This window comes from Trachemys scripta, chromosome 2, assembly GCF_013100865.1.
Source record: "Trachemys scripta elegans isolate TJP31775 chromosome 2, CAS_Tse_1.0, whole genome shotgun sequence".
Taxonomy (NCBI): Eukaryota; Metazoa; Chordata; order Testudines; family Emydidae; genus Trachemys; species Trachemys scripta.
In genome coordinates, this window is record NC_048299.1 from 46,286,900 (window position 1) to 46,313,143 (window position 26,244).

General features: G+C 40.4%; 1 protein-coding gene across 9 annotated transcripts in view; it reads left to right on the forward strand.

Moving 5' to 3' along the window:
* Nucleotides 1–26,244, forward strand: part of PPP1R9A (protein phosphatase 1 regulatory subunit 9A) — a 222,721-nt gene that overhangs the window by 184,121 nt on the left and 12,356 nt on the right. For 5 of the 9 annotated variants that reach the window (XM_034760478.1, XM_034760477.1, XM_034760479.1 and 2 more), the window contains 4 exons: nt 13,609–13,766; nt 14,382–14,682; nt 24,237–24,333; nt 24,432–24,509. In XM_034760478.1, coding sequence (XP_034616369.1) covers nt 13,609–13,766; nt 14,382–14,682; nt 24,237–24,333; nt 24,432–24,509 — 634 coding nt within the window. The remainder of the gene's footprint in view (nt 1–13,608; nt 13,767–14,381; nt 14,683–24,236; nt 24,334–24,431; nt 24,510–26,244) is intronic. The other 4 variants (XM_034760481.1, XM_034760482.1, XM_034760483.1 and 1 more) reach the window with 1 other exon arrangement.

A 26,244-nucleotide genomic window follows, 5' to 3' on the forward strand; every position in this document is an offset into this window, starting at 1 on the left:
ATCTATCTATACTATATACTGATAGGTATGTAGATAAGTGTATATATACTCACCTGTGTGTGTGTGTGTGTGTGTACAAATGGAAGATAGTACACAGGCATCTGAATTGTAAAGTTTCATTGACATATCAGGACATCATCTTAACCATGAAAGTGAAGTTCAAATGGTTTGTGATGTCATCAGACCCCTAAAATGTGTTTATATGACCCTAATAACTGATTTCCTGTTTTGTGTTTTATATATTCAAAGAACATCATAAGATTTTAATAAGAAAAATGTTTTTATTAAAGTCATACACAAAATGCAAGCTTTGCCCTTCTCCATGTTGTTTCTCTAATGAACAAAATATTTGTTGTAATTTACAGTTATTTCAAGATAGTTACGGACAGCTTATTCCTGGGGTGCTGGGTAGGTGGCAATGGAAATAACTTAGTCCACCATCATACAGTTTCATATTGATCATTTCCATATTGATTAATATGCCATAGTCCAATGCTTTTCTTCACACTTAAAAAAAATCTTATTTCATGGCAGTAATGTCACAGCTTCCCTGCAATTTATCAGGTTTCTCCTCTATAACCCAACAAGATTAAGACACAAGTGTCTGGAAAATATAACGTTACTTATCCCAATTTCCCAATAAATAAGGAATAATCAAATGCACATAGAATAGGAGGAGACCAGCTAGGCACTAGTGGCACAGAGAAGGATGGCATGAGAATTATAAAAAACAACAGACGTATTGGAGCATAAGCTTTCGTGGGTGAATGCCCACTTCATCAAAGAGGCTACCCCTCTCTTACATGAGAATTATAATAGATGATCAATTGTATGAGTAAACAATACAGATTAGTATCAGAAAGCCCAATACTGTGTCACACTCTTGTATTACCGAGAGTCTCCAGAATGAAACCAGTGAGGTAATTGCTCCTTTCTACCTAATATTCACTAGGCCTTATTTGGGACTTCAGTGCCCATTGAAGTCAGTTTGAATTCTCCATTGATGTTTGAGCAGCACTTTATTTTTTTTATAAAGTAGACAAAAGTGAAGGCAGTTCAGAAATGATAGAAAATCTTGCAGCTAACACCTCTGAGGAAATATAGAAACATGGGACATATTCAGTCTGGAGGTGATGGAGACTCGATAACTCTCTATAAACTCCTAGAACTGTTGTAAGAATACAAGGAATAATAATTCTTTTCAGTGAACAAGGGACAGAGCAAGAAATTAATGGGACTTAACCAGCATTAAGGGAAATGTGTGTTAAATTTAAGTATATAAAATACTTTAACCATAAGCATAGTTAAGTGGTCGAGAAAGCTGTCAGGGAAGGTTGACGAGAGCATCATTAGCAAAGAGACATCATGCAGACTTTAAGAAGTTAAATCTATCCTGCAATGACAGATAGGAAGGTGAGAAGGGCTAAAGACACACTAAAGGTCATTTCCCACCCAAACAAAAATGATCCTATGAAAACCCTTAGTCTTGGCTTCCCAAGACCATACAGTAGCCAACAGTTGCAGTGCATTCTGGACCAGTTCCTGCAAAGTTCTGAGTGCCCTCAACTTTTCTTGATGCCCACAGGATCCTTGCAGGAGGTGCTCAGCTTTTTGCAGGATTGAGCCATGTGTGAATGAAATGCAAGCTCCTTATCAAATAGTCATTTAAGAGTCACTGAGGGTTAATTATACAGATAAATCTTGATTTTACGAAAGTCACAGGAGCACCCGAAACCTTTGTGCAATGAAGGGCATTGCTGCTATATGAATATTAAATAATATTAAAGTCTAGTTAAAACAAAAATCCTCTCTGTCATAGAAGAATGCATTAGGTTACCTGATGTGTTGATTTTTGGCAGACTTATGAACGTTTTATTGATATTTTAACAATTGTTTCATGTGTGAACACAAACTAAATATTTCTCTGCAAGCAAATCAATCTGAATTATTGTGTTTAATATAAGAAAAACAAGATTGTCCTGCTAAAACTGTTCTGCCACATTGCAGAATTCGTTCCCATAAATCAGAGTTTGTGCATGTTTCTTTCTAGTAAGCATTTATAACACTGAAATCTCTGAAATTTACAAAAGCACTTATCATTACAAGAACTTTTATTATCAGGGGGTAGCCGTGTTAGTCTGTCCCCCCAAAAACAACCAGGAGTCCGGTGGCACTTTAAAGACTAACAGATTTATTTGGGCATAAGCTTTTGTGCATCTGAAGAAGTGGGCTTTTTACCCACGAAAGCTTATGCCCAAATAAATCTGTTAGTCTTTAAAGTGCCACCGGAATCCTTGTTGTTTTTTAAGAACTTTTATGTCTCCCAGACAGCCCATTATATGGTGCATTAGATAGTTAAAGTCATATTTTTAGTGCAACTCTTAACAAAAATGTCTAAAACGTGGTTTGGGTCAGAAAACTGGCTGTGTAAAAAAAGGTCCTCTTCTGAAAAGTATTCAGCATACTTGCTCTCTGTGTGTCTGCATCACAACTGCATATGTTGCTGACAAAAAATGAATCTTTACAACTGTCATTACTACAGAGCCAATGCAGCCATAGATGTAGAGCTGAAATCTGTTCTAAAGCACCTGCCATCATTGTAACTAAGTACCAGTCACTAAGGCTAAAATTTTCCAACTTGGTTGTTGAGGTTGGACCAAATTCTGTTGGTAAAAGAGACAAACTTTTGAGCTACCCAAAGCTCTTTGTCAGGTACTGGAAAGGTACATGACTACAGCACTGCAAACAACTGGTTACAGAAAGTTAGACATCTGATTCCATATTTAGGCACCCAGTTAATTAGCCTGCTTTTCAGAAGGGCTGAACACTCACATATCTGTGGGCTTAATAATTATGTAGGTAAGAATAGGAGCCATGGCTGCTCAGTAGAGCTAAGCAAAAATCCGATTTTCCCTTTCATGGGAAATGCCAGACTTGCATTTTGAGGAGGGGGAGGGGAATTTGGAACAAAACGAAAACAAAGAATTTTAAATTTCCTGCAAAACAAACTTAATTTTTTTGTTTTGTTTTGGACTGATCGCAATGTTTTGTTCCAACTACAGCATTAAAAAATTAGCTTTTTAGAATATAAAATTAAAGGAATTTCTAAACAAAAAAATCATTTTGAAACAACAAAATTTACATGTTCCATTCTGAAAATGCTGAAATGGAACTTTTCAACATTATTTTGAAATGCTTTGGGTTTTTTTTTTAATGACATTTCATCTGCAAAATTATTCATATTAAGCAAAAAAGCATTTTACAGTCGAAGAACATTCCAGCAGAAAATTCACGATCAGATGTAGTGCTCACCACTTCTGAAAAGTTAGACAACTTACTACTTGAGTAGATAGATGGGGATTTAGGTGCCCAGATTTGAACATTATAGTCTAAGTACAATCTTTATTGCAAAACAGTTAAATTTTGACTGCAGAATATTATTTGTGCTAATGCAAAAAAACAGAAAGAACCCAGCATGATTTTCAGATTCCAGGCTGAGTTTGCAGTTTTGACAATAAAAAACAAAAAATCAATTGTAAATTAAATAAATATAGAAAAAGTGTTTGTGGGCTTCCATATTTCTTTTCACTCAATGAATTCCATATCCATGTCTCTCTTCTGACTATACATGTTTTAAGGGTAACTTTATGTTCTGAGGGAGGATCTACTTTTAATAATGCCATTTATGTGTAAGCTTTTTAAGAAAACCACATCTCTTGTGTCTAGTTTCATTAACTAATCACCCTATGCATATTCACAGAAGGAGCTGTTAAGGGTGGAGAACCCGATGATGTCTTTGGTGAGTGCTTCTCCAGAGCAGCATTTTGTGATGTGCAGGGTATTGTGCAGTCTTTGTGACAGTCACGTGATGAGGTCCACTCTGTGTTTTTAGTGCTTAGAACTGTAATTCCATGAGTGTGACAAATACAGATTCATCGCCAGAATTATAATCCTGTATTTCTTAATACGTGGCTAGATCCTGAGATACTTGCTCAGTTTTCACTGAGTTCTTAAGCAAAAGCTCCAGAGGCTTTTCACTAGAAAATCAGGTTGTGTAAGAACACAACCTTAAGGTATCGTATTAATTCACATGATGTTAAATGTGATTTTTTTTAAATCAGTTTAGGCAGTGACATATTTAGTATCTATCTATGTAGTCAGAGATAAACTCTTCCTGATCTGTAGGTTATAAATAAATTAATGGAGATATCCTATGTCCTAGAACTGGAAGGGACATTGAAAGGTCATCAAGTCCAGCCCCCTGCCTTCACTAGCAGGATCAAGTACTGATTTTGCCCCAGATCCCTAAGTGGCCCCCTCAAGGATTGAACTCACAACCCTGGGTTTAAGCAGACCAATGCTCAAACCACTGAGCTATCCCTCCTCTCTCCAGGTCATGATCTAACACAAACTAATTTTGACAAAACCCTCAATTATGTTAGTGGAAATTTTGCCTGAGTAAGAAAGAGTAAACATGAATAAAGAGCTCAAGATTTGCCCTCTATTTTGCCTTCGAATGTGTGTAGTAGTCACTGGAGTTTGAAGAGTATGCATCTGTCAAAGAAGGATTTGTCCTTAAATTCTCGAAAAATTACAGAGTCTGATATCAAGTATCAGAGGTGTAGCCGTGTTAGTCTGAATCTGTAAAAGGCAACAGAGGGTCCTGTGGCACGTGAGGTTCTTACCCACGAAAGCTTATGCTCCCAATACTTCTGTTAGTCTTAAAGGTGCCACAGGACCTTCTGTTGCTTTTTACAGAGTCTGATATCTTACTTTCTGTTTTGATGGTCAGTGAAGTGTATACTGAACAAAAGAACTGAACTATTTATAAATGAACTGGCAGGATACAAATGTGAACAGTTCAGTGTGTCTAAACTAGCTATACTGATTTGTTTTTCACTTTTCCCTCATCACCACATGTGTGCTGTCCTAAACTGTTTGGTTTGCAGTTCTCTCTGGGTACCGGTTGCATAGCTTTTCTAGTTCTTGTCTGTATGAGTGCTTCACTTTAGATTTGCACGTGTCCGTGCATTTTGTGGCCCTCAACATCCAATGTGCCCATTCTCATGTAGCTATGCATCTTGCTCCACGGACGTTTTCTATGGTTTGTCTTTGTAACACTCACTGTTTGTAATGAGTACTTCTCTCCAGCCTTTCAACTGCTCTGAGAGTCTTCACAAAGGTTTCTTGGCCGTTGTGGCTCATCTTCTACAAGTGTGAATAGTCATTTCCCCTATCTGGACAACTGGATCCTCAAGGGTCATTCCTTCCACACAGTTCGCTAGCAGCCAACAAGGCCCTAGCTCTCTTCCACTTTCTGGGTCTTTGGCTCAGTGCAGAAAAATCTGGACATCTGTCCAGGGCATCGACTTCATTGGAGCCACCCTGAAGTCCACAACTTAGAGGGCATACCTACCACAGACAGGTTTCCCATGATGTCCAACTTCATCTCTACACAACAGCAGAGCCCTCAAATCAGAACAATGTCTTTCTTCAACTTTTAGGACACATACCAGTCTACGTTTTTGATGCCTCCAAAGCTGGCTCAGAACTGTTTATATTCCCACCAAGCATGGATTGTCCATGCAAGTATCCATCCCTCAGAGAGTCCTTGACTCTGAGTTGGTGGAAGGACCCCCACAAGGTTTGTTTGGGAGCTCCATTCTTGTGTGGACTCCGTACAAAGATCGTTGCTACTGATGCCTAGCTGCTATGTTGGGGAGCTGACTTCCAGGACTTAACAGTGCAAGGCAAATGGATTCCCCAGGAGTCATCACTGTACTTCAATCTGCTTGATCTCAGGGCAGTTCAGTATACTTGTCATAATTTCCTACCCAAGATTGAAGGTCATTCAGTCAGGGTAATGACAGACAACAGAGCAGCCATATTCTGTATATACTGCCAAGGAAGAGGATGATCCCAATCCTTAAATCCAGAAGCCATAAAACTTTGGAATCTGTTGATATCTGACCAAGTCAACATCTCATTGGCTTACCTACTAGGTCTGCAAAACATCATAGCAGACACTCTGAGCAGGCATTTCTGCCTGGACCACACATGGCAGCTGAGCGCTTTGATAGTTCAAAAGATTTCTCTCTTCTGGGGCATTCCAGGGAGAGAACTCCTTGTGATGGTACCCACCATGAAATGCTGGCGCATCTGTTCAAGAGGAGGACCTGGTCACAAGTCCTTGGGAGAGGCTGTCCTCGTTCCTGGCCTTGAATGCTGATATATGCCTATCGCCCAACACCATTGCTTCTTAGGGTCCTCATCAAATTAAGACAAGAAAAGGTAGTAATCATACTCATATGACTGGCCTGGCTGAACCAAGTATGGTTTTGGGACCTGATTCACCTGTCTCTCCGGTCACCTTTTCACCTCCCTCTGACAGCAGACATAGGAATTGGGCACCATAACCCATTCCAGACTCTCCTCACTTCATCTCAAAGTCTGGCTCCTCAATACTCTGGGGCTAAGAAAGAGTCTGTTCTCTTGAGTTATGACTGTGCTGGTGAACAGTAGGAAACCTGCTACAAGACTTACCTGCAGAAGTGGAAGAATTTCCAGTATTTTCAGTATTGCTCATCATAGAATCATAGAATATCAGGGTTGGAAGGGACCTCAGGAGGTCATCTAGTGCAACCACCTGCTCAAAGCAGGACCAATTCCCAACTAAATCATCCCAGCCAGGGCTTTGTCAAGCCTGACCTTAAAAACCTCTAAGGAGGGAGATTCCACCACCTCCCTAGGTAACCCATTCCAGTGCTTCACCACCCTCCTAGTGAAAAAGTTTTTCCTAATATCCAACCTAAACCTCCCCAACTGCAACTTGAGACCATTACTCCTTGTTTTCTCATCAAGTACCACTGAGAACAGTCTAGATCCATCCTCTTTGGAACCCCCTTTCAGATAGTTGAAAGCAGCTATCAAATCCCCCCTCATTCTTCTCTTCTGCAGACTAAACAATCCCAGTTCCCTCAGCCTCTCCTCATAAGTCATGTGCTCCAGCCCCCTAATCATTTTTGTTGCCCTCTGCTGGACTCTGTCCAATTTTTCCACATCCTTCTTGTAGTATGGGGCCCAAAACTGGACACAGTACTCCAGATGAGGCCTCACCAATGTCAAATAGAGGGGAATGATCACATCCCTCGATCTGCTGGCAATGCCCCCACTTATACAGCCCAAAATGCCATTAGCCTTCTTGGCAACAAGGGCACACTGTTGACTCATATCCAGCTTCTCGTCCACTGTAACCCCTAGGTCCTTTTCTGCAGAACTGCTTCCTAGCCATTCGGTCCCTAGTCTGTAACAGTGCATGGGATTCTTCCGTCCTAAGTGCAGGACTCTGCATTTGTCCTTGTTGAACCTCATCAGGTTTCTTTTGGCCCAATCCTCTAATTTGTCTAGGTCCCTCTGTATCCTATCCCTACCCTCCAGCGTATCTACCACTCCTCCCAGTTTAGTGTCATCTGCAAACTTGCTGAGAGTGCAGTCCACGACATCTTCCAGATCATTAATGAAGATATTGAACAAAACCGGCCCCAGGACCGACCCCTGGGGCACTCCACTTGAAACCGGCTGCCAACTAGACATGGAGCCGTTGATCACTACCCGTTGAGCCCGACGATCTAGCCAGCTTTCTATCCACCTTATAGTCCATTCATCCAGCCCATACTTCTTTAACTTGGTGGCAAGAATACTGTGGGAGACCGTATCAAAAGCTTCCACTGAAACACTCACCAAGGGCTTGAACAATCTTTTCCTTAGTGTTAGAGAACCTACCCTGTTTTGGGACCTTACTCTACTTCTTGATGCCTCGTGGAAAATACCCTTTGTACCCATTGGGATTTGTTCCCTTCTCCATTTATCCTTCAAAACCTCATTTCTCATAGCCATCACTTCAGCCAGCAGGATAGAGGAATGGGGAATGCTTATGGCTGATCCGCCATACATAATATTCTGCCAGGACCAAGTGATTCAGTGTCCCCATCTTCACTTCCTACCTAAGTTCTCATTGGACTTCCACATCAATCAAGACATTCAATTATTGGTATTTACCCAAGCCTCATGCTTCCAGGGAATAAGCCAGTCTACACACTCTTGATGTAAGAAGAGCCATTACCTTCTATCTTGACAGGACTAAACCACTTAGAACCTCCCCTAGATTTTTTGTTGCCTTTGCAGAAAGGCTGACGGGAGCCTCTGTTTCTAGGCAAAGACTATCTAAATCGGTATCAGGATGCATGTTGGCCTGTTATGAAGCTTCTTGGGTGCATCCTTTGCCTAAGGTGATGGCCCATTCTGCCAGGCACCATCTGCCTCTACAGCCCTATTAAGAGCATACCCATCACAGACATATCCAAAGCTCCTACCTGGTCATCTGTGCACACCTTCTCTCGGCACTATGCATTCATGCTTCCAGAGCAGACATAGCCTTGGGGAAGGCTGTTCTCTGAATATACTGAATCCACCTCTTTAGCACCGTCCTCATAATTGAGGCTCTGCTTGGGATTCACTTGAAGCGAAGGATCCATAGGGACAATAATGCAAAGAAGGAGAGGTTACTTACCTATACAGTAACTAGAGTTCCTTGAGATGTTTTGTCTCTGAGTGCTCTGTTACCCTCTCTCCTTTCCCCTTTGCTTTGGAATCCTTGCCTGCTGGACATCAGGGTTGAGAAGGAACTGGAGTGGCAGCGGTCTGCTTCTCCCTATATGCCCTCAGTCTGGAGCACGTGGAGATGTAGAGCACACGTGCTCTCCTGAGGACATTGCTGACAAAAATCTCTGATCAGAAGGACATGGACATGCACACACCTAAAGTGGAGCATCCATAGTGACAAAACAGCTTGAAGAACTCCAATTACTGTACAGGTAAGTAACCTCTCCTTCCTAACACAGCTTGCAGAAACACTGGATTTGGGGAGATTTTGAAAGACAACCAGCTGCTAAGGAACTGAAGCAGGTGTTAGTTGAGCTGTTTCCCTCCATGCTAGCATTAAAATAGTTCATGTTGAAACCCTTTGTATTGAAATGGTCCTTAGACTTGAAAGCGAGTCTAATGAAAATGGTTTTTGGAGCAAACTAATTACAGTTGGAGTACTTTTGTATGAGGTGTTTTACAAGCTTTCCCAGGGGTTAGAAAATTTCATATACAAAAGTAAATTTATTTAGGGTAGGCAAGGCCAATGGAATTGCTTGTATGAGTCAGGGTTTACAGGGTCATGTCTTTCATTTATACCCTTGAAATCAAGAGTGCTCCCATTATCACTTCCAAGACTGTGTGACTCTGTAAGTGCTTCATATTACTCCAGTGTTTGTAGAACGTGAAATTTTCAACTAGCTTCATAAGTTTTCTTATAATAGGAGGAGGAACCCAACCCACTATGTGGTTTATTTCAGAGAAATGCACAGAGAGTTACACGGCTGACCTTGCTTAATGTTACAGCTTCAGTGCGACTTGGTGCTAAGGATTGCTTTTTATCCCTCCCCATGGGATAGCAATAACATCTCTCCTGCCCAATCAAATAGAGCATAGGAAAATGAGGAGGTGATAATCTACTTGAGATCACTTGATAACTTCGGTATTTCCAATGGTTAGTGCAATGTAACCCAGTATAGGAGGTCTGAAAATCTATTGAAAAGCTTTGAGGCAATTCACTGTAGCTCAAATCCTGAGGTCCTTAGTCAGATTGGAAACTGTTATCAATCTCAGTAGGAGAGTGCCTGAGTAGAAAAAAATAGTTAAGTGCCTAAGGATTTGCCATAAGAACGGCCATACTGGGTTGGACCAAAGGTCCATCTAGCCCACTATCCTGTCTTCCAACATTGGCCAATGCCAGAGGGAATGAACAGAATAGGTAATCAAGTGTCTCTCTCTCTCTCTCTCTCTCTCTCTCTCTCTCTCTCTGTGTGTGTGTGTGTGTGTGTGTGTGTGTGTATATATATATATATATATATGTATATGTTTCTTGTACAACTCGATAGTAACCAGGTGGAAATCTTGGCTGGGATAAACTGGTTCCTATTCCAACCACGGCCGATCAGAGATCAGCAGAGGCCAAGTTGTGCAATTCTTATTGCACACAAATATTTTATATACACAGAACTCAGTATATTAGTCTTTATTGTGAAAAAAAAAGAAAACTGAGCACCTGTATAGCTTGCAACTATTAAAGTATTGTGTGTGTGTGTGTGTATATATAATCTCTCTCTCTCTCTGTATATATATATATATAATGTATATAGAGGGGAATATATATATATACAGAGAGAGAGAGAGATTATATATATACACACACACACAATACTTTAATAGTTGCAAGCTATACAGGTGCTCAGTTTTCTTTTTTTTTCACAATAAAGACTAATATACTGAGTTCTGTGTATATAAAATATTTGTGTGCAATAAGAATTGCACAACTTGGCCTCTGCTGATCTCTGATCGGCCGTGGTTGGAATAGGAACCAGTTTATCCCAGCCAAGATTTCCACCTGGTTACTATCGAGTTGTACAAGAAACATACATTTAATTACTGTGTTATGAATGCTGTGGTTATTGTCTGTCTTTATAAGCAGATCAAGTTTGGAAGCTCCCCAACTTGGCTATGAAGACTTGGAACTTGACCCAGAAAGCATCTCAGTAATTGACAAAACCACAACTCTTGCATTGTACATACAGAAGTATAGTAAGCTTGTGGGTTCTAATACAGATTGTGTTTGAGAGATTAGAAGGGAGAGGGAAAATTGAAACTAAGAAATTTATTTTCTTTCTTGGCATGCAATAAGAGAACACATTTTAAAAGATTGATTGCATCTTACTACTCTTTCACAAAATGTTTAGTTTGCCAAAATATTAAGGCCTCTTTCAAGTGAAAGATAAAGAGCTTTCTAGAAATACTGCAATTATGTTAACACAATTTGTTGAGAGAGTCATGTATTTAAGTTTAAGCTGACTAATACCCTTTGTTCATAAGGCATTTTTGAGCAGATCACCTTTGAGCCCGGGTTTGTCTTTTGTGAAAATGTAGTTGTTTCATTGTTCTGTTGTTTGTGAAATGTTATTTTTGAGCATGTGCTCCAGCTATGGTGTAGGTCAGCCCATGGTCGAGGGAAGAGAGAAGATCTAAAAGGGCAAGCCTTCTATTTCCATTTGACAATTGGGTTGACAGAGTTTCATGGTAGGCAGGCATGCACATGTGTGTAAGGGGAGATGGGAGGGTACTGGTACCCAGTTCTTTTTATCTGTGTTAATAATCATGTGTCTGTAATCTCTTCATATGGGCTGTTGGTGAAATTCACCCCTCCCTGTAAATATCCCAAGTGTTAAGGCTTTGTACAGAGAGGTAGGTAGGGTGGTAGAGTTCACCTCCCCAACCTGCATTCAGCCCTCTGTGGTAGCTGTTCCTCTCTGTGGGGTCAGACAACAAGTACTACCCTGCATGGGGTTTTTGGGCCACTTGGTCAGCATAATGGCAGATCCAGGAGTCCTTCTCCTGGCCCACCTTCAGCAACTCCTTTGTCAGCTTTTCAGCATGGGCACAAAATGCCCCTCCATCTCACATATGAGCACACCTGTATGATCTTTCCATCTGTGCCTCTGTCCTACGAGGTCAAAGCAATGTTTCCAAGGTGCAGAATGCCTTTCATAGGCCCTCCTGGGTTGCTTAATTTCATCCTATTTGCACTGTCATGACAATGACAGGAAATGCCTTCGACATTTTCTTGTATGGAAATTGTATTTCGAACTTCTTGAGGTTTTCACACAAAGCTGTCACATTCACTTGCTTGATGACCTTATGAAGTCATTTTACTGTGGGAAAGGTCAGAAACAGCTCCTGTAAGTGGCTAAGGAGGTTGTGCTAAGGGGATGATCAGAGTGAAGACTGCCTTCTCCAGAATCCTACTACAGAACGGTAATTTGAGGAGAAGCTAATGATACAGGGTTATGTGAAGATGAGGATGTCTTTGTATTACAGTAACCCTAAATCCCCATTGTGCTAGGACCATTGGTTCTAGGGTGCTGGTGGGTTTGGTTTGGTTTTTTGGTTGGTGGGGGGGGGTTGGCTTTAGAAGGCTTCAGATGTTTGAAAGAGTTCTGAATAAGACTGGGAAAGATCCAGTGTGATGATGAGAGGAGCAATTCTAAAGGAGGCATAAAGCAGCAGCTGAGGTTGGTAATGGTCCATTAAGAAAATGCTTTTGTCCACAGAGCGGATGGGGATGGGAATGCATATGCCATGTTTGTATTGTTAGACATAAACCTGGAAACCAAATTCCTTCAATCTCCAGAGAAAGACCAGGATTCCTCCTCACGCCACCTCCTTTCTTTTATTCATTTGACTAATAAATTGCAACTCTCAGAATTGTATTGCATACCAGCAGGAACTTAAAAACAATCTGCTCAATCAGATTCCTCATTTTATAGAACAGATACATAGATATACTGTGTTTACACACACACAATTGGCTGGAAGGGTTTGCAACATGGAGAAATGTCTTCGTAGAGTTTCTTTTAAAAACATAAGGACCAAATCCATAAGTTATATTCATTTACACTCACTCAGATGTCATTTATGCTCAGATACCATTAGCCTGTTTACACCCACACATGAGGGAGCATCTTCTTTCCTGAGCCAAGATCAGCGTGGCACAGGACAGCATCTATTATGGCTTTCTTAAGCTGCAGAGGCTCTGACAGAATTTAGAGCAGCTTAGGGGCTGCTTTAACTTGAATCAGTTGGAAATGGTCCCTAATAGCGATGATCATATGCAATTATGAGCTGAAATAGTTGAGAAGAGATGCAGCCTGCTTCTCCCTGTCATCATGCTGCTCCTCTACCTTTAGGTGGCTGGGGTGAGCAATTGGCAAACCGAAATCCTATGCCAGTTGAAAATTTCCCTTTGCCATAGAAATTATTAATAGATGAGTTGTGACCAGATTCCGGCCCTTTGCAGTGCTCAGGTGGCTAAAAAGGACCAGGCCAGGGGCAGGTAACTTGGCCCTGTGAGTCTAAATTGGTGTAATTTATTTGCCAAGGAGCTGGAAGAAGGTGTACATTAAAGATGGATGAGGGTTACTTTAATATACGCCTCCTTCTTGTTCTTAGTTATGTAAATTACAATGGTGTGGACTTCCTTGCATGTGGATAGAGTGGGTCTGAGGGAGTCTAAGTTAGTGTAAGTAGGTCTAGTTTACACCACTTTACGTATCACTTATGTATTTGGCACCATGAGATGTTTCATTGTTTTGTATTATGACTGTTATGTTATGACCGATTGTTATGACTTTACAAAATATTGCACTGATTTACTGGGTCTAATTTTTCAATGTGTGCAACTTTGTGCCTAATTTTCATGCACAGTTACTGAAATTGCATTCGTAGATTTGTTAATAGCGTATGCAAATGCCTGGCTTTTTGTACATGCATATCGTTAATTTGTACAGACAGTTTCAGTGATTGAACTTGCAGATAAGGCATCCAAAAGTGCATGCACGTTTGAACATAGATTTGCAGATCAGGCCTCTGTGTGTAATCTGACAAGAGTTAAATTGCTAATTTTATCCAAAGAATGTTGTTGCTAAATATCTTTGAATCCTGTTTTCATAGATTTCAGTGAAGCAGTCCCAGAAACAGAGAGGCTGGACTCCAAAGCACTGAAAACTCGAGCCCAGCTTTCAGTAAGGAACAAACGGCAGAGACCTACTAGAACAAGGCTCTATGACAGTATCAGTTCAACTGATGGAGAGGACAGCCTTGAACGAAAGGTGAGAAGGCCTTCCCTTTCTCTTATTCATAGGATGATGTGCTAGATTACCCTTGTAATTTGTTTCATCCTATATCTTCGTCCTTTTGTTTTAGTGTAGGTAGAATGTATTCATCTGTGGCCAACGTATTCTGGATAACAGTCTGAACAGTGTGCAAGTCCTGTCGCCTTGGAGGCAGCACATCTGTTTTTCTCACAGGAACAGCAGAATTCCTGTCTTATTTTCATATATTATGCTATTGTTATGAAGGTCACTTCATTGTTTTCCCCATTTGAACTAACAACGAGCACTATGCATAGCGGGTCATGTAATTTATATGGGAGGAGAAGTGAACTCGAATCCTGCATTTGTTTATTTCTCTGTGTGAATGACAGTTAATTTAATATCTACTTTTTGATTTTGCTGATCCTGACTCTTGAACCTGTAAGCAAATTATTAGTATGAAACACCTATGTGTGGTATAAAAGGTAACAGTGTGACTTACTAGAACATTGCTTAAAAATATAAAGGCTCTACAAACTGTTGTTAAATGAAAGGATTGCATGTTCAAAATAAATGTTGCTCTGATTGGTTGCTAAGTGGCATAACTTGCTTTATAATCTCTTATACCCACAGCCTTCAGACAGTTACAGTAGTCCCATGCACATTTCAAAATCACCTCTGCCCATATATGTGAGAGCATCCTCACCAGCATCAGATTCTGGTGCTTCCTCCCTCTCCCCAGTGGCTAGCAGTGCAGCCTTCTCATTTGACAACGTAGCTGAAAACCAAGAAGGAGGACAGCAGCACAAAGGAGGTGTGCTTTCCCATTATGCTCGGGGAGACACTCCACTTTCCTCTCCTTCAAAATCCAGTCACAGTTCTGAAACATCTCCTTTGCATCACCCAACCAACAGGAATGTTTTACAAGACAAAGGTATAATTATTTTTTACAAATGAGTCAGTGCGTCACTTTGCTCACTTACGTTTATGTGGTGCACTCTTCTTGTTTTATTAGCACTTAAGTCTCTAACGGGCCCTGTTCTCAAAACCTCATGTAGACACCTTGAAGTCGGAAAATAGCAGATCTCTTCATTTGGTGGTAGGTGGAAGGGACACAGATAAGTCAAGACAAGAATTGTTTCCTCTTTTTCCCCTTGAGCTGGTTGAAAAAAGGAGGGGGGAAATCACAGAAGTATTTCAGAATTTTTATCCCATGTTTTATTGTTTTTTTTAATTTGAAAATTTTAAAAATTCAAATATTTGTCAAAATTCAAAAAGTTTCAGTCAGCTCCATTTACTTCCTGAGTAAAGCATACTGGACTAGTGCTTAAGAACATTCTCCAGTGTTTATATTGAAATCCAGAGAGGCACTTTAATAAAACTATTAGTAACTCAAAATCTGTGGGTTGGACATTGGTACCTGTGTTTCATGGTGGAGGTTATATGTAGACGAGCATAGCATAGATGTTGTAGTTTTGTTAATAGATGAGAGGCTATGTGGTCTTCTGGATTAAGCAAGAGACCAAAAACCAGGAACTCCTGTGTTCTAAACTCAGTATTTCTTATTGTTTGTTCTGAAGCTTTGGCCAAGTCATTAGTTTTCTAACTCCGTTTCCTGAGATGTAAAATAGGGATAATGATACAGTGCATTTTTATTGTTTCAAAGATTAGTTTGGTTGTGCTGCACTTTGAAACTACAGTGTAGTACAAAGTATTACTCCTTTTCCAACTCCAGTGTAGTGCCAATGTGTCTGATTTAGGCATTTGAACTTATAATGTCTCTCTTTACTTAGATCTGGGCATTCCTTAATCATTAGTGAAGCAAAACTAGCATTAATGTCAATGGCAATTCTGTCCAATAAGGACTTATGACTGGACCTTTAACATCTTCATAAAAGACAGTCACTGAATTAAATTAACTAAAAATAAATACTTACTCTGGTTTTGTTGATCTGCTGCTGAAAAATTTTGCCATTGTTTTATTAGGAGTCAAGTTTTTCCCCATCATAATATGATAGACAATAAGGCCCTCTCCAACAGATTCTTACCAAGATACTGGGTTTGGAAAAGGTAAACCCTAATGTCAGCATTCTGACCTTGACACCAGAAATTCCGATTCTGTATCCCTGTGTCTGGTACTCTAATTGTGGGATAGCTAATAAATTGGAATAAAATTCAAAGCTTGAGTGCAATGTGTTGGCTGATAAAAAACTGTAGTTCTGGGTAAATGTGTTCATTGGTGAAATCATAAGTGCTGCATGACCTCAGTGAAAATCACATTTGATGAGAACTTGGCTGAAACTGATGGCTTTAGATCTCAAAATCTAGTGGAATATGCACTTGCATGGTAAACCCTCCTTCGTTCCTTACTATTGTCTTTTTATATGTGTTTAATTACATCATTAATTGTAACAAGGGGATTTGAAGCCCACTCAGTGCCCCCTCCCCCATTGTAGGTCCTGGAACTAATCTATATTTAATTGACACAGAGGTGATATGCTTTTCCCACTATGAACATTATATGAACAGCCAGTGCTTCTGTGGGTAACCAGAGTTTAATGAGTACCGGTATGTTAAAATCAAAGTAGAACAAGTTAGTTTCAGACAGAAACATTTGCATTTAATATGTTCTCCAGTACAGCAATATCCTCAAGTGTTTGGCAGCCAGTGTTCCAGTGACTGCTTTATAATAGCATTTAATTGATTATTAACTAGTCTTAAAAATTCTTATTGTACAGGAAATGGGCCAGTAACTAAACACAGTAGATTCTCTTGTTGCGTTTGTGGTGTGGGTTGAGCAGGGTTTGTTTTAGAGACTGAGAGTACTCATATGTGCATGCACACTCCTCTGTATGTAAGTGGCTAACGACTAAACCTGTAATATCGCACCATTCTATATTCTCTGGTGAATGAACATGGCACCTTTCAAGTATTTGTCTGAGTGTTGTGGAAAGCTATAGCTCTTAACAGTTACAACATAATGAGAGAGATTACATTCCAAAGTTATTTTTAAGTTTCTTATTTTTTTTAGAATAGTTCTAGCTCAGATTCTCTCTTGGGGTGTGACAAATTTTTGTACTGCAATATCAGCATCCCAACTCTAAAGACAGCAGATGTGGTTACTGACGGATCCTCTGGTGCAGTAAAGCTACTTCTCCTATCCTACTGCTGCTGGCATAGGAAGTGTGGTTCTGGGAAGAGCTAGGCCTGGACATCTCTATCAGCTTCTTGGTGCTGTTAGCTGTGGATGTGAGTTAGAGTACTGCTTTCCCTGAATTTCACTGTGTACTACTCGGCTGTAGCTGAAAATCTGGGCTTTTGTTTACAAAGCAGCCCCCTTCAAAATTACTAGGCATTAAAAAACCAGCCAACCAAAACCCAGTTAAAGTAAGATTAAAACGTTAAAAAAATTAAACAAAAGCCAAACAACATGATCAAAACAGATTATCAAGGAGACATTCAGTCAAAGGAGCCAATTACACCACTGGTGCGAACGGCACATCTCCAATAGCTCAAATAGAATCATGAGCACAGAAAATTTGCCCCAGTATTTTTAGAAATATCTCCTTTGCCACCAAAGAAAAATGTAGTATGACTATTTAATTGGCTTAGATTTCTGAGCTACTGTACTATCCGAGAAATAACCTCCCTAATTATAACAATAAAGGAAATATACAAATTGAAATCTTAATTTTCCAGGACCAACATGTAGTCTTTTGATATTTGAAAATATGCAGAATGTTATTCACAAGGTCACATTAAATTATCATATTGGTTTCCTCTGGCCTTAAAATCTCTGAAATCTATGAAAGTACCGTTTGATCATTAGCAAATAATATATTAGTAGTTTTTCATCTAATGTTATATAAATATTTTTTGTGTATGACTGGTTTAATAAAACACCTGTATGGATATTGTGTAGCATTCTAGTTAGTGACAAGTTCTGAAGGACACAAATATGAATTTGCAGAACTATTAACTGTGGTGTGTAACCCACTTAAATCAGCCTCTGTACCAGATGACTAGGGGTGAGCTAATGTAACACTGATTTTTTTTTTGAAAGGTTCCAAAATCAGTCCTGGCAATAACAGGCTGGTAAGCCTAATTTCAGTACCAGGCAAATTGGTCGGAATATAGTAAAGAACAGAATTATCAGACACATAGATTAACATGATTTAGTAGGAAAGAGTGAACATGGCTTTTGTAAAGGGAAATCCTGCCTCCTCAATGTAGTAGAATTTTTTGAGGGGGTCAGCAAACATAGGGACAAGGGTGATCCAGGGAACATAGTATACTTGAACTTTCAGAAAGCCTTTGGCAAGATCCCTCACCAAAAGCTCTTAAGCAAAGTAAGTAGATAAAAGATAAGAGGGAAGGTCCTCTCATGGATGAGTAACTGGTTAAAAGACAGGGGGAAAAAGACAGGAATAAATAGTTTTCAGAATGGAGAGAGGTAAATAGTGGTGTCCCCCAAGCATCTGTTCTGGGACCAGTGCTGTTCAACATATTCACAAATGATCTGGAAAAAGAGGTAAACAGTGAGGTGGAAAAGTTTGCAAACAATACAAAATTACTCAAGGTAGTTAAGTCCAAAGCTCACTGCACAGCGCTACAAAGCAATCTCACAAAACTGGGTGGCTAGGACACAAAATGACAGATGAAATTCAATATTGATAAATGCAAAGTAATACATATAGGAAAATATCATTCCAACGATGTATACACAACGATGGGGTCTAAATTAGCTGTTATCGCACAAGAAAGAGAGCTTGGATCATTGTGAATAGTTCTCTGAAAACATCCGCTCAATGTGTAGTGGCGGTCAAAAAAGCTAACGGAATGTTAGGAACCGTTAGGAAAGTGTTAGATAATAAGACAGTAAATATTATAATGCCACTATATAAATCCATGGTACGCCCACACCTTGAATACTGTGTGCAGTTCTGGTCTCCCCATCTCAAAAATATATATATTAGAATTGGAAAAGGTATAAAAAATGGTGATAAAAATGATTAGGGGGATGGAACAGATTCCATAGGAGGAGAGATTAAAATGACTCGGACTGTTCAGCTTGGAAAAGAGACGTCTAAGGGAGGTTAGGATAGTGGCCTATAAAATCATGAATGGTGTGAAGAAAGTGAATAAGGAAGTGCTGTTTGCCCCTTCACATAACACAAGTACTAGGGTGCCAGCTGATTAATTTAATAGGCAATGGGTTTAAAACAAAAGGAAGTATTTCTTCATGCAACACGTAGTCAACCTGTGGAACTTGTTGCCAGGTGATGTTGTGAAGAACAAAAGTATAACTGGGTTAAAAAAAGTGTTAGATAAGTTCATGGAGGAAAGGACCATCAATGTCTATTAGCCAAGATGGTCAGGGATGCAACCCCATTCTCTGGATGTTCCTAAACCTCTGACTGCCAGATGCTGAGACTGGACAATGGCGGATGGATCACTGGATAATTGCCCTATTCTGTTCATTCCCTCCGAAGCATCTGGCATCAGCCACTGTCGGAAAACAGAATACTGGGCTAGATGGACCATTGGTCTGACTCAGTGTGTCCAGTCTTATGTTCTTCCAGCATTATGATCCAGGCATGCACATTTACTAAGAGATAATGGCATGCAATCTAATCCTTTTCAGTCAATCTGTCTATATGCAAACTAGTTAGTTTATAATATCTGTTGCATGATGCCAGGGACAGCCAGACAATGGCACAAGTAGGCAGTTCATTTCTTTACTCCATTCAGAAGGTTTGTCCATTTCACAGTTTCAGAATGCAAGGCCCTCATGAACCTATTATCAAGGAGGAGGGCAGGTAGTTTTGGCAGGGATAACATGGAAAGTTGTTAAAATGTGCCAGTGCAGTCTATTCTGAAAGATCTCATTTTCTCAGAAAGAGACACGTTTTCAATATACACAGAAAGCACTGACAGAATAAAGTGTGCTAGATCGATAGAATTGTGTCAAGGCCCTTACTGTATCTGTTTTGGGGGGGAGGGGAATCCTTCCAGAAGGTGACCAGGCAGCAAGGTTGAAAGTCAGGGTAACGGAGGCAGGTAGGGAAGCTCCACATATGTGATGGAGTGAAAAGGGCTATTTCTTTTATACTCCGATTAGCAAAATCTAGAATTAATTTATTACAAGTGTAAATCTTTATCTGCAGATCCTAACTCACCAAAATAGTCTCATTGATTCCCATGGAAATTAATAAGGTTTTACAGGACTGGCCCCAAAACATATATAATCCAGCAAAGTCATGTTTGTTTTTCAGTTGTTAGTAACATTTTATTTTAAAAAATTGAAGTGTGTTTCACAACTTTTGTAGTGTTTGTCTCCCCAATTGTTTCAGGTCTGCTCTTCTTCCTCTCGTTCTTTTTTCATTGTCTTCTCTTCATGGTAGATCCTCAGAGTTCTTTGTTGTTATTATAATGAAAAATGTACAAAAAATCTCTCACAGCTTGTTTCTCCGCTTTGAGTTATGGATATAGATCCTATTCTAATGCACAAACTGGGCTTCCCTGTACATAGCACAAGCATTTAAAAATCGGGACACAATGTCAAACCAAAGTGAATGCTGGATTGAATATCAACCTGGATTTGATCTTGTTTTGTAGCTGGCGTGTTGGTGTTTTCACTCTGTCACTTTCCTGTGTGCCTGTTACAAACCCAACACACATTGTAGATTCATTCAGTTCCATTTTATTCTGATTTTAAATAACAGTGATAAAATAAGGGGACTAGTCTTGGAATTCCTAATGCTAAAGGAAACACAGCACAGTCTTTTCACTGAGAATTTGAAAAGTTTAAAACTGTTAAATGACAGGAATACACAATAAAGACAAAAGAGACAATTTAAGACAATCTACTTTCTATACACTGGGGTAAACATTGCATAGTAGTCTCATCAGCCTTTGTTGTAGGATGGATTGCTGCTCAAGAGAGTTTGGCATGTGTTTTGCCGCTTTGTGTACTACTTTTATTCCTGGGAGAATTCTGCTCCAAAAAATTAAAAATTCTATGTCCAATATTTTAAAATTCTGCATATTTTATTTGTCAAAATAACAATATAATTAGGCTAGTTTCAATTATTTTCATAATTTACTTCAAAATATCTGTCAGCAAGTATGTCTGTAACAATGCAGACAACAAAAAAGATGCAGGAAATATTTTTTGACAAATAGATTCCTTACTAGGCATATTAATACAGAACTTTGAGTCATAGTCATTTAAACTACAATACAGAACCGTATTTCCCACAACCCTCAAAAGCAGTGGAGAGGCTTTGGGGAGTCAGAGGTAATGGAAGAACTCAGGGAGAATGAAATAATTGCTGGCAAAGAGCCTGGGTGTGAACTGGGAGGGTTATTGGGTGTGAATGGGAGAAGTATGGAATGTTTTTTGGTGGGGGAGGAGAGGGATTTTTAGGGCGATGGGGAGCCTCCCCCATGCAGACCCAGGCTTACTCCTAGCCTCTCCCATTCAGTCAGGCACATCTGCTCCTGTCCCCTGGTGTCCCTGCACACCCCTGCCCCATCCCCATATATCCCTGCATCCTTACTCAGATACCACTCCTCCCCTCCGTCCCCATGTCCCTGCACCTCCATTCAGCCACTCCTCTGTTCCCATGTGGCCCCGCACTCCCACTCAGCTACCTTATCTCCATGTGTCCCTGAACCCCCATCCCCATGTGGCCCTGCAACCCCACTTAACAGCCCTGGCTCAATGCTGTCACACCCCTCCCACTAGCCCTTCTGAATAGGGTTGCCATATCCCCAGTTTTCGACTGGGACAAAAAGAGATCCTGGCAGCTCTGCTGACTGGGCCACTGCAAGTCCAGTTGGTGGTGCAGCGGGGCTAAGGCAGGCTCTGCGCAGCTCCCAGAAGCGGCCACCATGTCCTGTGGCCCCTCGGTACAGGGGCGGCCAGGGGGCTCCGTGCGCTGCACCCCTCTCCCCCTGAACGCCGGCTCTACGGCACCTATTGGCTGGGAACTGTGGCCAATGGGAACTGCAGGGGAGGTGCCTGTGGGCAGCGCATAAAGGTCCCTGGCCTCTCCGCCTAGGGGCCATAGGGACTTGCCATCCGCTTATGGGAGCTGCGCGGAGCCAGGGCAGGCAGGGAGCCTGCCATAGACCCGCTGCACCATGGACTGGGAGCCGCCTAAGGTAAGCGCCACCCGGCCACAGGCTGCACCCCAAACTTTCCCCTGCACCGCAATCCCCTGCCCCAGATCGAAACTCTCTCCCATACCCTAACTCCCTCCAAGAGCCCGCACCCCAACCCTCTGCCCCACCCCAGAGCCTGCACCCCAAACTCCTCATCCCTGCCCCCCATCCTGGAGCTCTCATCCCCACCCACACCCCAACCTCCTGCCCCTGCCTGGTGAAAGTGAGTGAGGGTAGGGGAGAGCGTGCAACGGAGGGAGGGGGGATGGAGTGAGCGGGGTAGAGGCCTCAGAAGGGGGAGGACAGGGTTGGGGTCCCAGGGAAGAGGCGGAGCAAGGATGTTCGGCTTTGTGCGATTAGGAAGTTGGCAACCATGCTTCTGGACCCCAATCAATGTGACCCCCTCAGCAGCCCCATGTACCCCACACTGTCAATCCCTCCATATCCTGTCTCCCCTTACCTGGTCTCGTGGGCAGGGTGCTGTGAGGAAAGCAGCCTCTCCTCCTCCCTATCCACAGCTGCCTGCCCTCTGATCTGGTGCCACAGCAGCCTCTGGTGGGCAAAAGGTGTAACTGCAGCACCTGTCCAGCAGAATCTATTTTCTGCAGAGAAAAAAATCTGCAGGGGACATGAATTCTGTACATGCGCAGTGGCACAGAATTCCACCAGGAGTATATTCTTTGGCTCTCCTTTTGGAAATGTGATGCTTGTTTTCTGTTTCGGCATAAGGCCAGGTGTCAGATCTTCATGAATGCCTTATGTAAAGCATAAATCATGGTTGCTGAAAACAACTTGTTTTTAGTGTGTGTTGTATTTCTTGGCCTACCACATCATGCTTCATGGGTCGCTTGTACATTGCTTTTATTTCATGAACAAAAAATGCCAAAATGTTATTTCCAGTGTAAAATATTTGTTTCTTAGTTGCTGCACTGCAGCAAACTATTTTTGAGGAAGCCCTTAGTGATTATGCAAGTTGTTCATACCAGTGCAGCCCTGTGCCTCTGAAAAGCCCCTTTGAATGGGTAGGATGCAGGATAGGGGACTTAGAGGGCAAAGCTGTGCTTGTGATAGTTTTTGTTTTTTGCTTGTATAATGTCAACAGACCCCGGTCGTCGTCGGCCGGGATCAAACCCTGGGACCTTGGGATCTTAACACGTGAGCCTCTACTGCATGAGCTAAAAGACACATGTCTCTTAGCCAAAGCTGTAGCAGTCTCATCAATGTCGAGCTGGTTTAGCTGCCACTAAAGGGGAACAGATTGCCACACCTCGCAGGTATGGGTTACACTTGCTTGCTTATTTATTCTTAATTCTGAGGGCTTGATTTACCCAAGTGAAATCAGGAGTATATGTAATGAAGCCAATGGAGTTGTTCCAGTGTAGATCCAATGTAAATGTGATCAGAATCAGTATGTGAGACTAAAGTGTAAAATACACGAAGAAATCTAAGGAAACGAATGGCTGATCTTCATTCATTCCCTGTAGAATACTGAGAGACGTGGTCAATCAAACCCACATTTGTGTCTGAAATTTTTTAACTGCTATATTTTTTTCATTTTGTTTGCTTTAAAGATTTTACAGCACTTCTGTATAGTCAGTTTCACTGTTTTGACTATAGGGGCTGTGTTATGTTTCCTCTTTTGTTTTTTTAGGGTTATCACACAGTAACAGAGAGAGGAAAGATATGATTGTAAAATGGCAGAGATTGCCACAGGGTCTCAGAGCAGGTGTAGAAACGGAAGCTATTTTTAACTCATTTTTACAAATTGTCTAGATTATAAGATGACAGTGTCTCCTTTAATCAAGTCATGAAAACAAAATAGTTTATTATCTCTTGGCACTCCCGTCATAAAAATTACCCAGTTCTCCAAAGCTGCTGGAGGCTTTCAGAACAGATATTCAACAGCCATCTTTGACAGTAAAGTATACCCCAACAAAAAAACTTGTTCTTGGAAAAAATAGAGATTAGATAGATCCTCCAGGGGTTTAAAAATGACTCATTTTTCATATTTCTCTTATTAGCCTTATGTGTGGCTTACATTAAAACTCAGCTAAAATAAGTCACCCCCCCATTTTCCCCTCAGTAGTTTCTCTCAAGTTTCAAAGCAGTTCATTGAGGTACTTCTTATACCATTTTTACCACTTCTTCTCAAAGAAGGGAAGTTATTTCTGTAGTTGCACCTAATTAAATGAAATGCCCCACTATTTATATAGATACATAGTGTGTGTGTATGTACAAATGCACATGTACACAAACTCTTCTGGAGTTACTGTTTAATATCAGATAAAATAATAATGTATATTTTTTTCATGTACAAAGATATCCTAGGTGGTCACACAGGTCCCCAATCATCAAGAACAACTAGCCCTATTATGGGGCAGGCAGAAAAAATAAAGCGAAAGCTTGTGGATCTCGGGTAAGCATTTTTTTATTTAAAAACTAGATTTTTATTAGAAGGGGATGGAAAGCTAAGTTTCAAATGACATTTGTTGATGGTCTCTAATCTTGTTATAGGGCTCCCTTGAGAAGGAGTTCCCACAAGGGCAAGAAATGGAAAGAGAGAGAAGTCATTAGGGTGGCCTGTGGCACCAGGTATGGGTAAAACAACAAAGATGCAATCTGTCTCATCCCAAAATCCTTGGCAAAACTGTGCTATCCAGGAGATGTGAAACCACTGATAGTCCACCTTTCCTGTGTGTATTGCTAAAATAAAGTAATATCCCTGGGGCCAAATTCTGCTCTTATTAGCTTCCAGTTGTTTTTAAGGGGAAACTGACATTGATGGGAGGATATTTTAACAAATAGCAAAATAATAAGTACTTATACTCTAAAATAGATTGAGCCACATAATGCCCAAGATAGGCCTATGCGCCCATTGACAACAATGGGAGTGGCACACATAGATTATTAGAATTCACACACACATACCTATATAAAATATTAGGGCTGTCAAGTGATTAAAAAATGAATCACGATTAATCGTACTGTTAACAAAAGAATACTATTTAATTATTTTTGGATGTTTTCTACATTTTCAAATATATTGATTTCAATTACAACACAGAATACAGAGCGTGCATTGCTCACTTTATATTTATTTTTGATTACAAATATTTGCACTGTAAAAAAAAACAAAAGAAAAGATATTTTTCAATTCACCTAATACAAATACCATAGTGCAATCTCTTTATCATGAAAGTTGAACTTACAAATGTAGAATTATGTACAAAAAATAACTTCATTCAAAAATACAACAATGTCAAACTTTAGAGCCTACAAGTCTCCTCAGTCCTCCTTCTCGTTCAGACAATCGCTTAGACAAATAAGTTTTTCGCTCATATGGCACTGTTGTAACCGGCGTCGCAAGATATTTACCTGCCAGATGCGCTAAAGATTCGTGTGCCCCTTCATCTTCAACTACCATTCCAAAGGACATGTGCCTATGCTGATGATGGGTTCTGCTCAATAACAATCCAAAGCAGTGTGGACCGACGCATGTTCATTTTCATCGTCTGAGTCAGATGCCATGAAATATATCACAGAATGTGGGTAAAACAGAGCAGGAGACATACAATTCTCCTCCAAGGAGTACAGTCACAAATTTAATTAACGTATTATTTTTTTAATGAGCATTATCAGCATGGAAGTATGTCCTCTGGAATGGTGGCCGAGGCATATGAATGTTTAGCATATCTGGCACGTAAATACCTTGCAATGCCAGCTACAAAGGTGCCATGTGAATGCCTGTTCTCACTTTCAGGTGACTGTAAATAAGAAGCAGGCAGTATTATCTCCTGTAAATGTAAACAAACTTGTTTGACTTAGTGATTGGCTGAACAAGAAGTAGGACTGAGTGGACTTGTAGGCTCTAAAGTTTTACATTGTTTTATTTTTGAGTACAGTTATGTAACAAAAAACCCTACATTTGTAAGTTGCACTTTCATGATAAAGAGATTGTACTACAGTACTTTTATGAGGTGAATTAAAAAATACTATTTATTTTATCATTTTAAAGTGCAAATATTTGTAATAAAAAATAACAAAATAAAGTGAGCACTGTACACTTTATACTCTGTGTTGTAATTGAAATCAATATATTTGAACCAAAATATTTAATAAATTTCAATTGGTATTCTATTTAACAGTGGAATTGAAACTGTGATTAATTGTGATTTAATTTTTTTAACTGCAATTAATTTTTTTTAGTTCATCCCGGTGAGTTAATTGCGATTAATCAACTGCCCTATAAAATATATGTGAGGCCCTTTACCCTAAAAGCTTGCCACGCATTTCACCCAACACTGAAAAGCAGCCTCTGATGGGATGG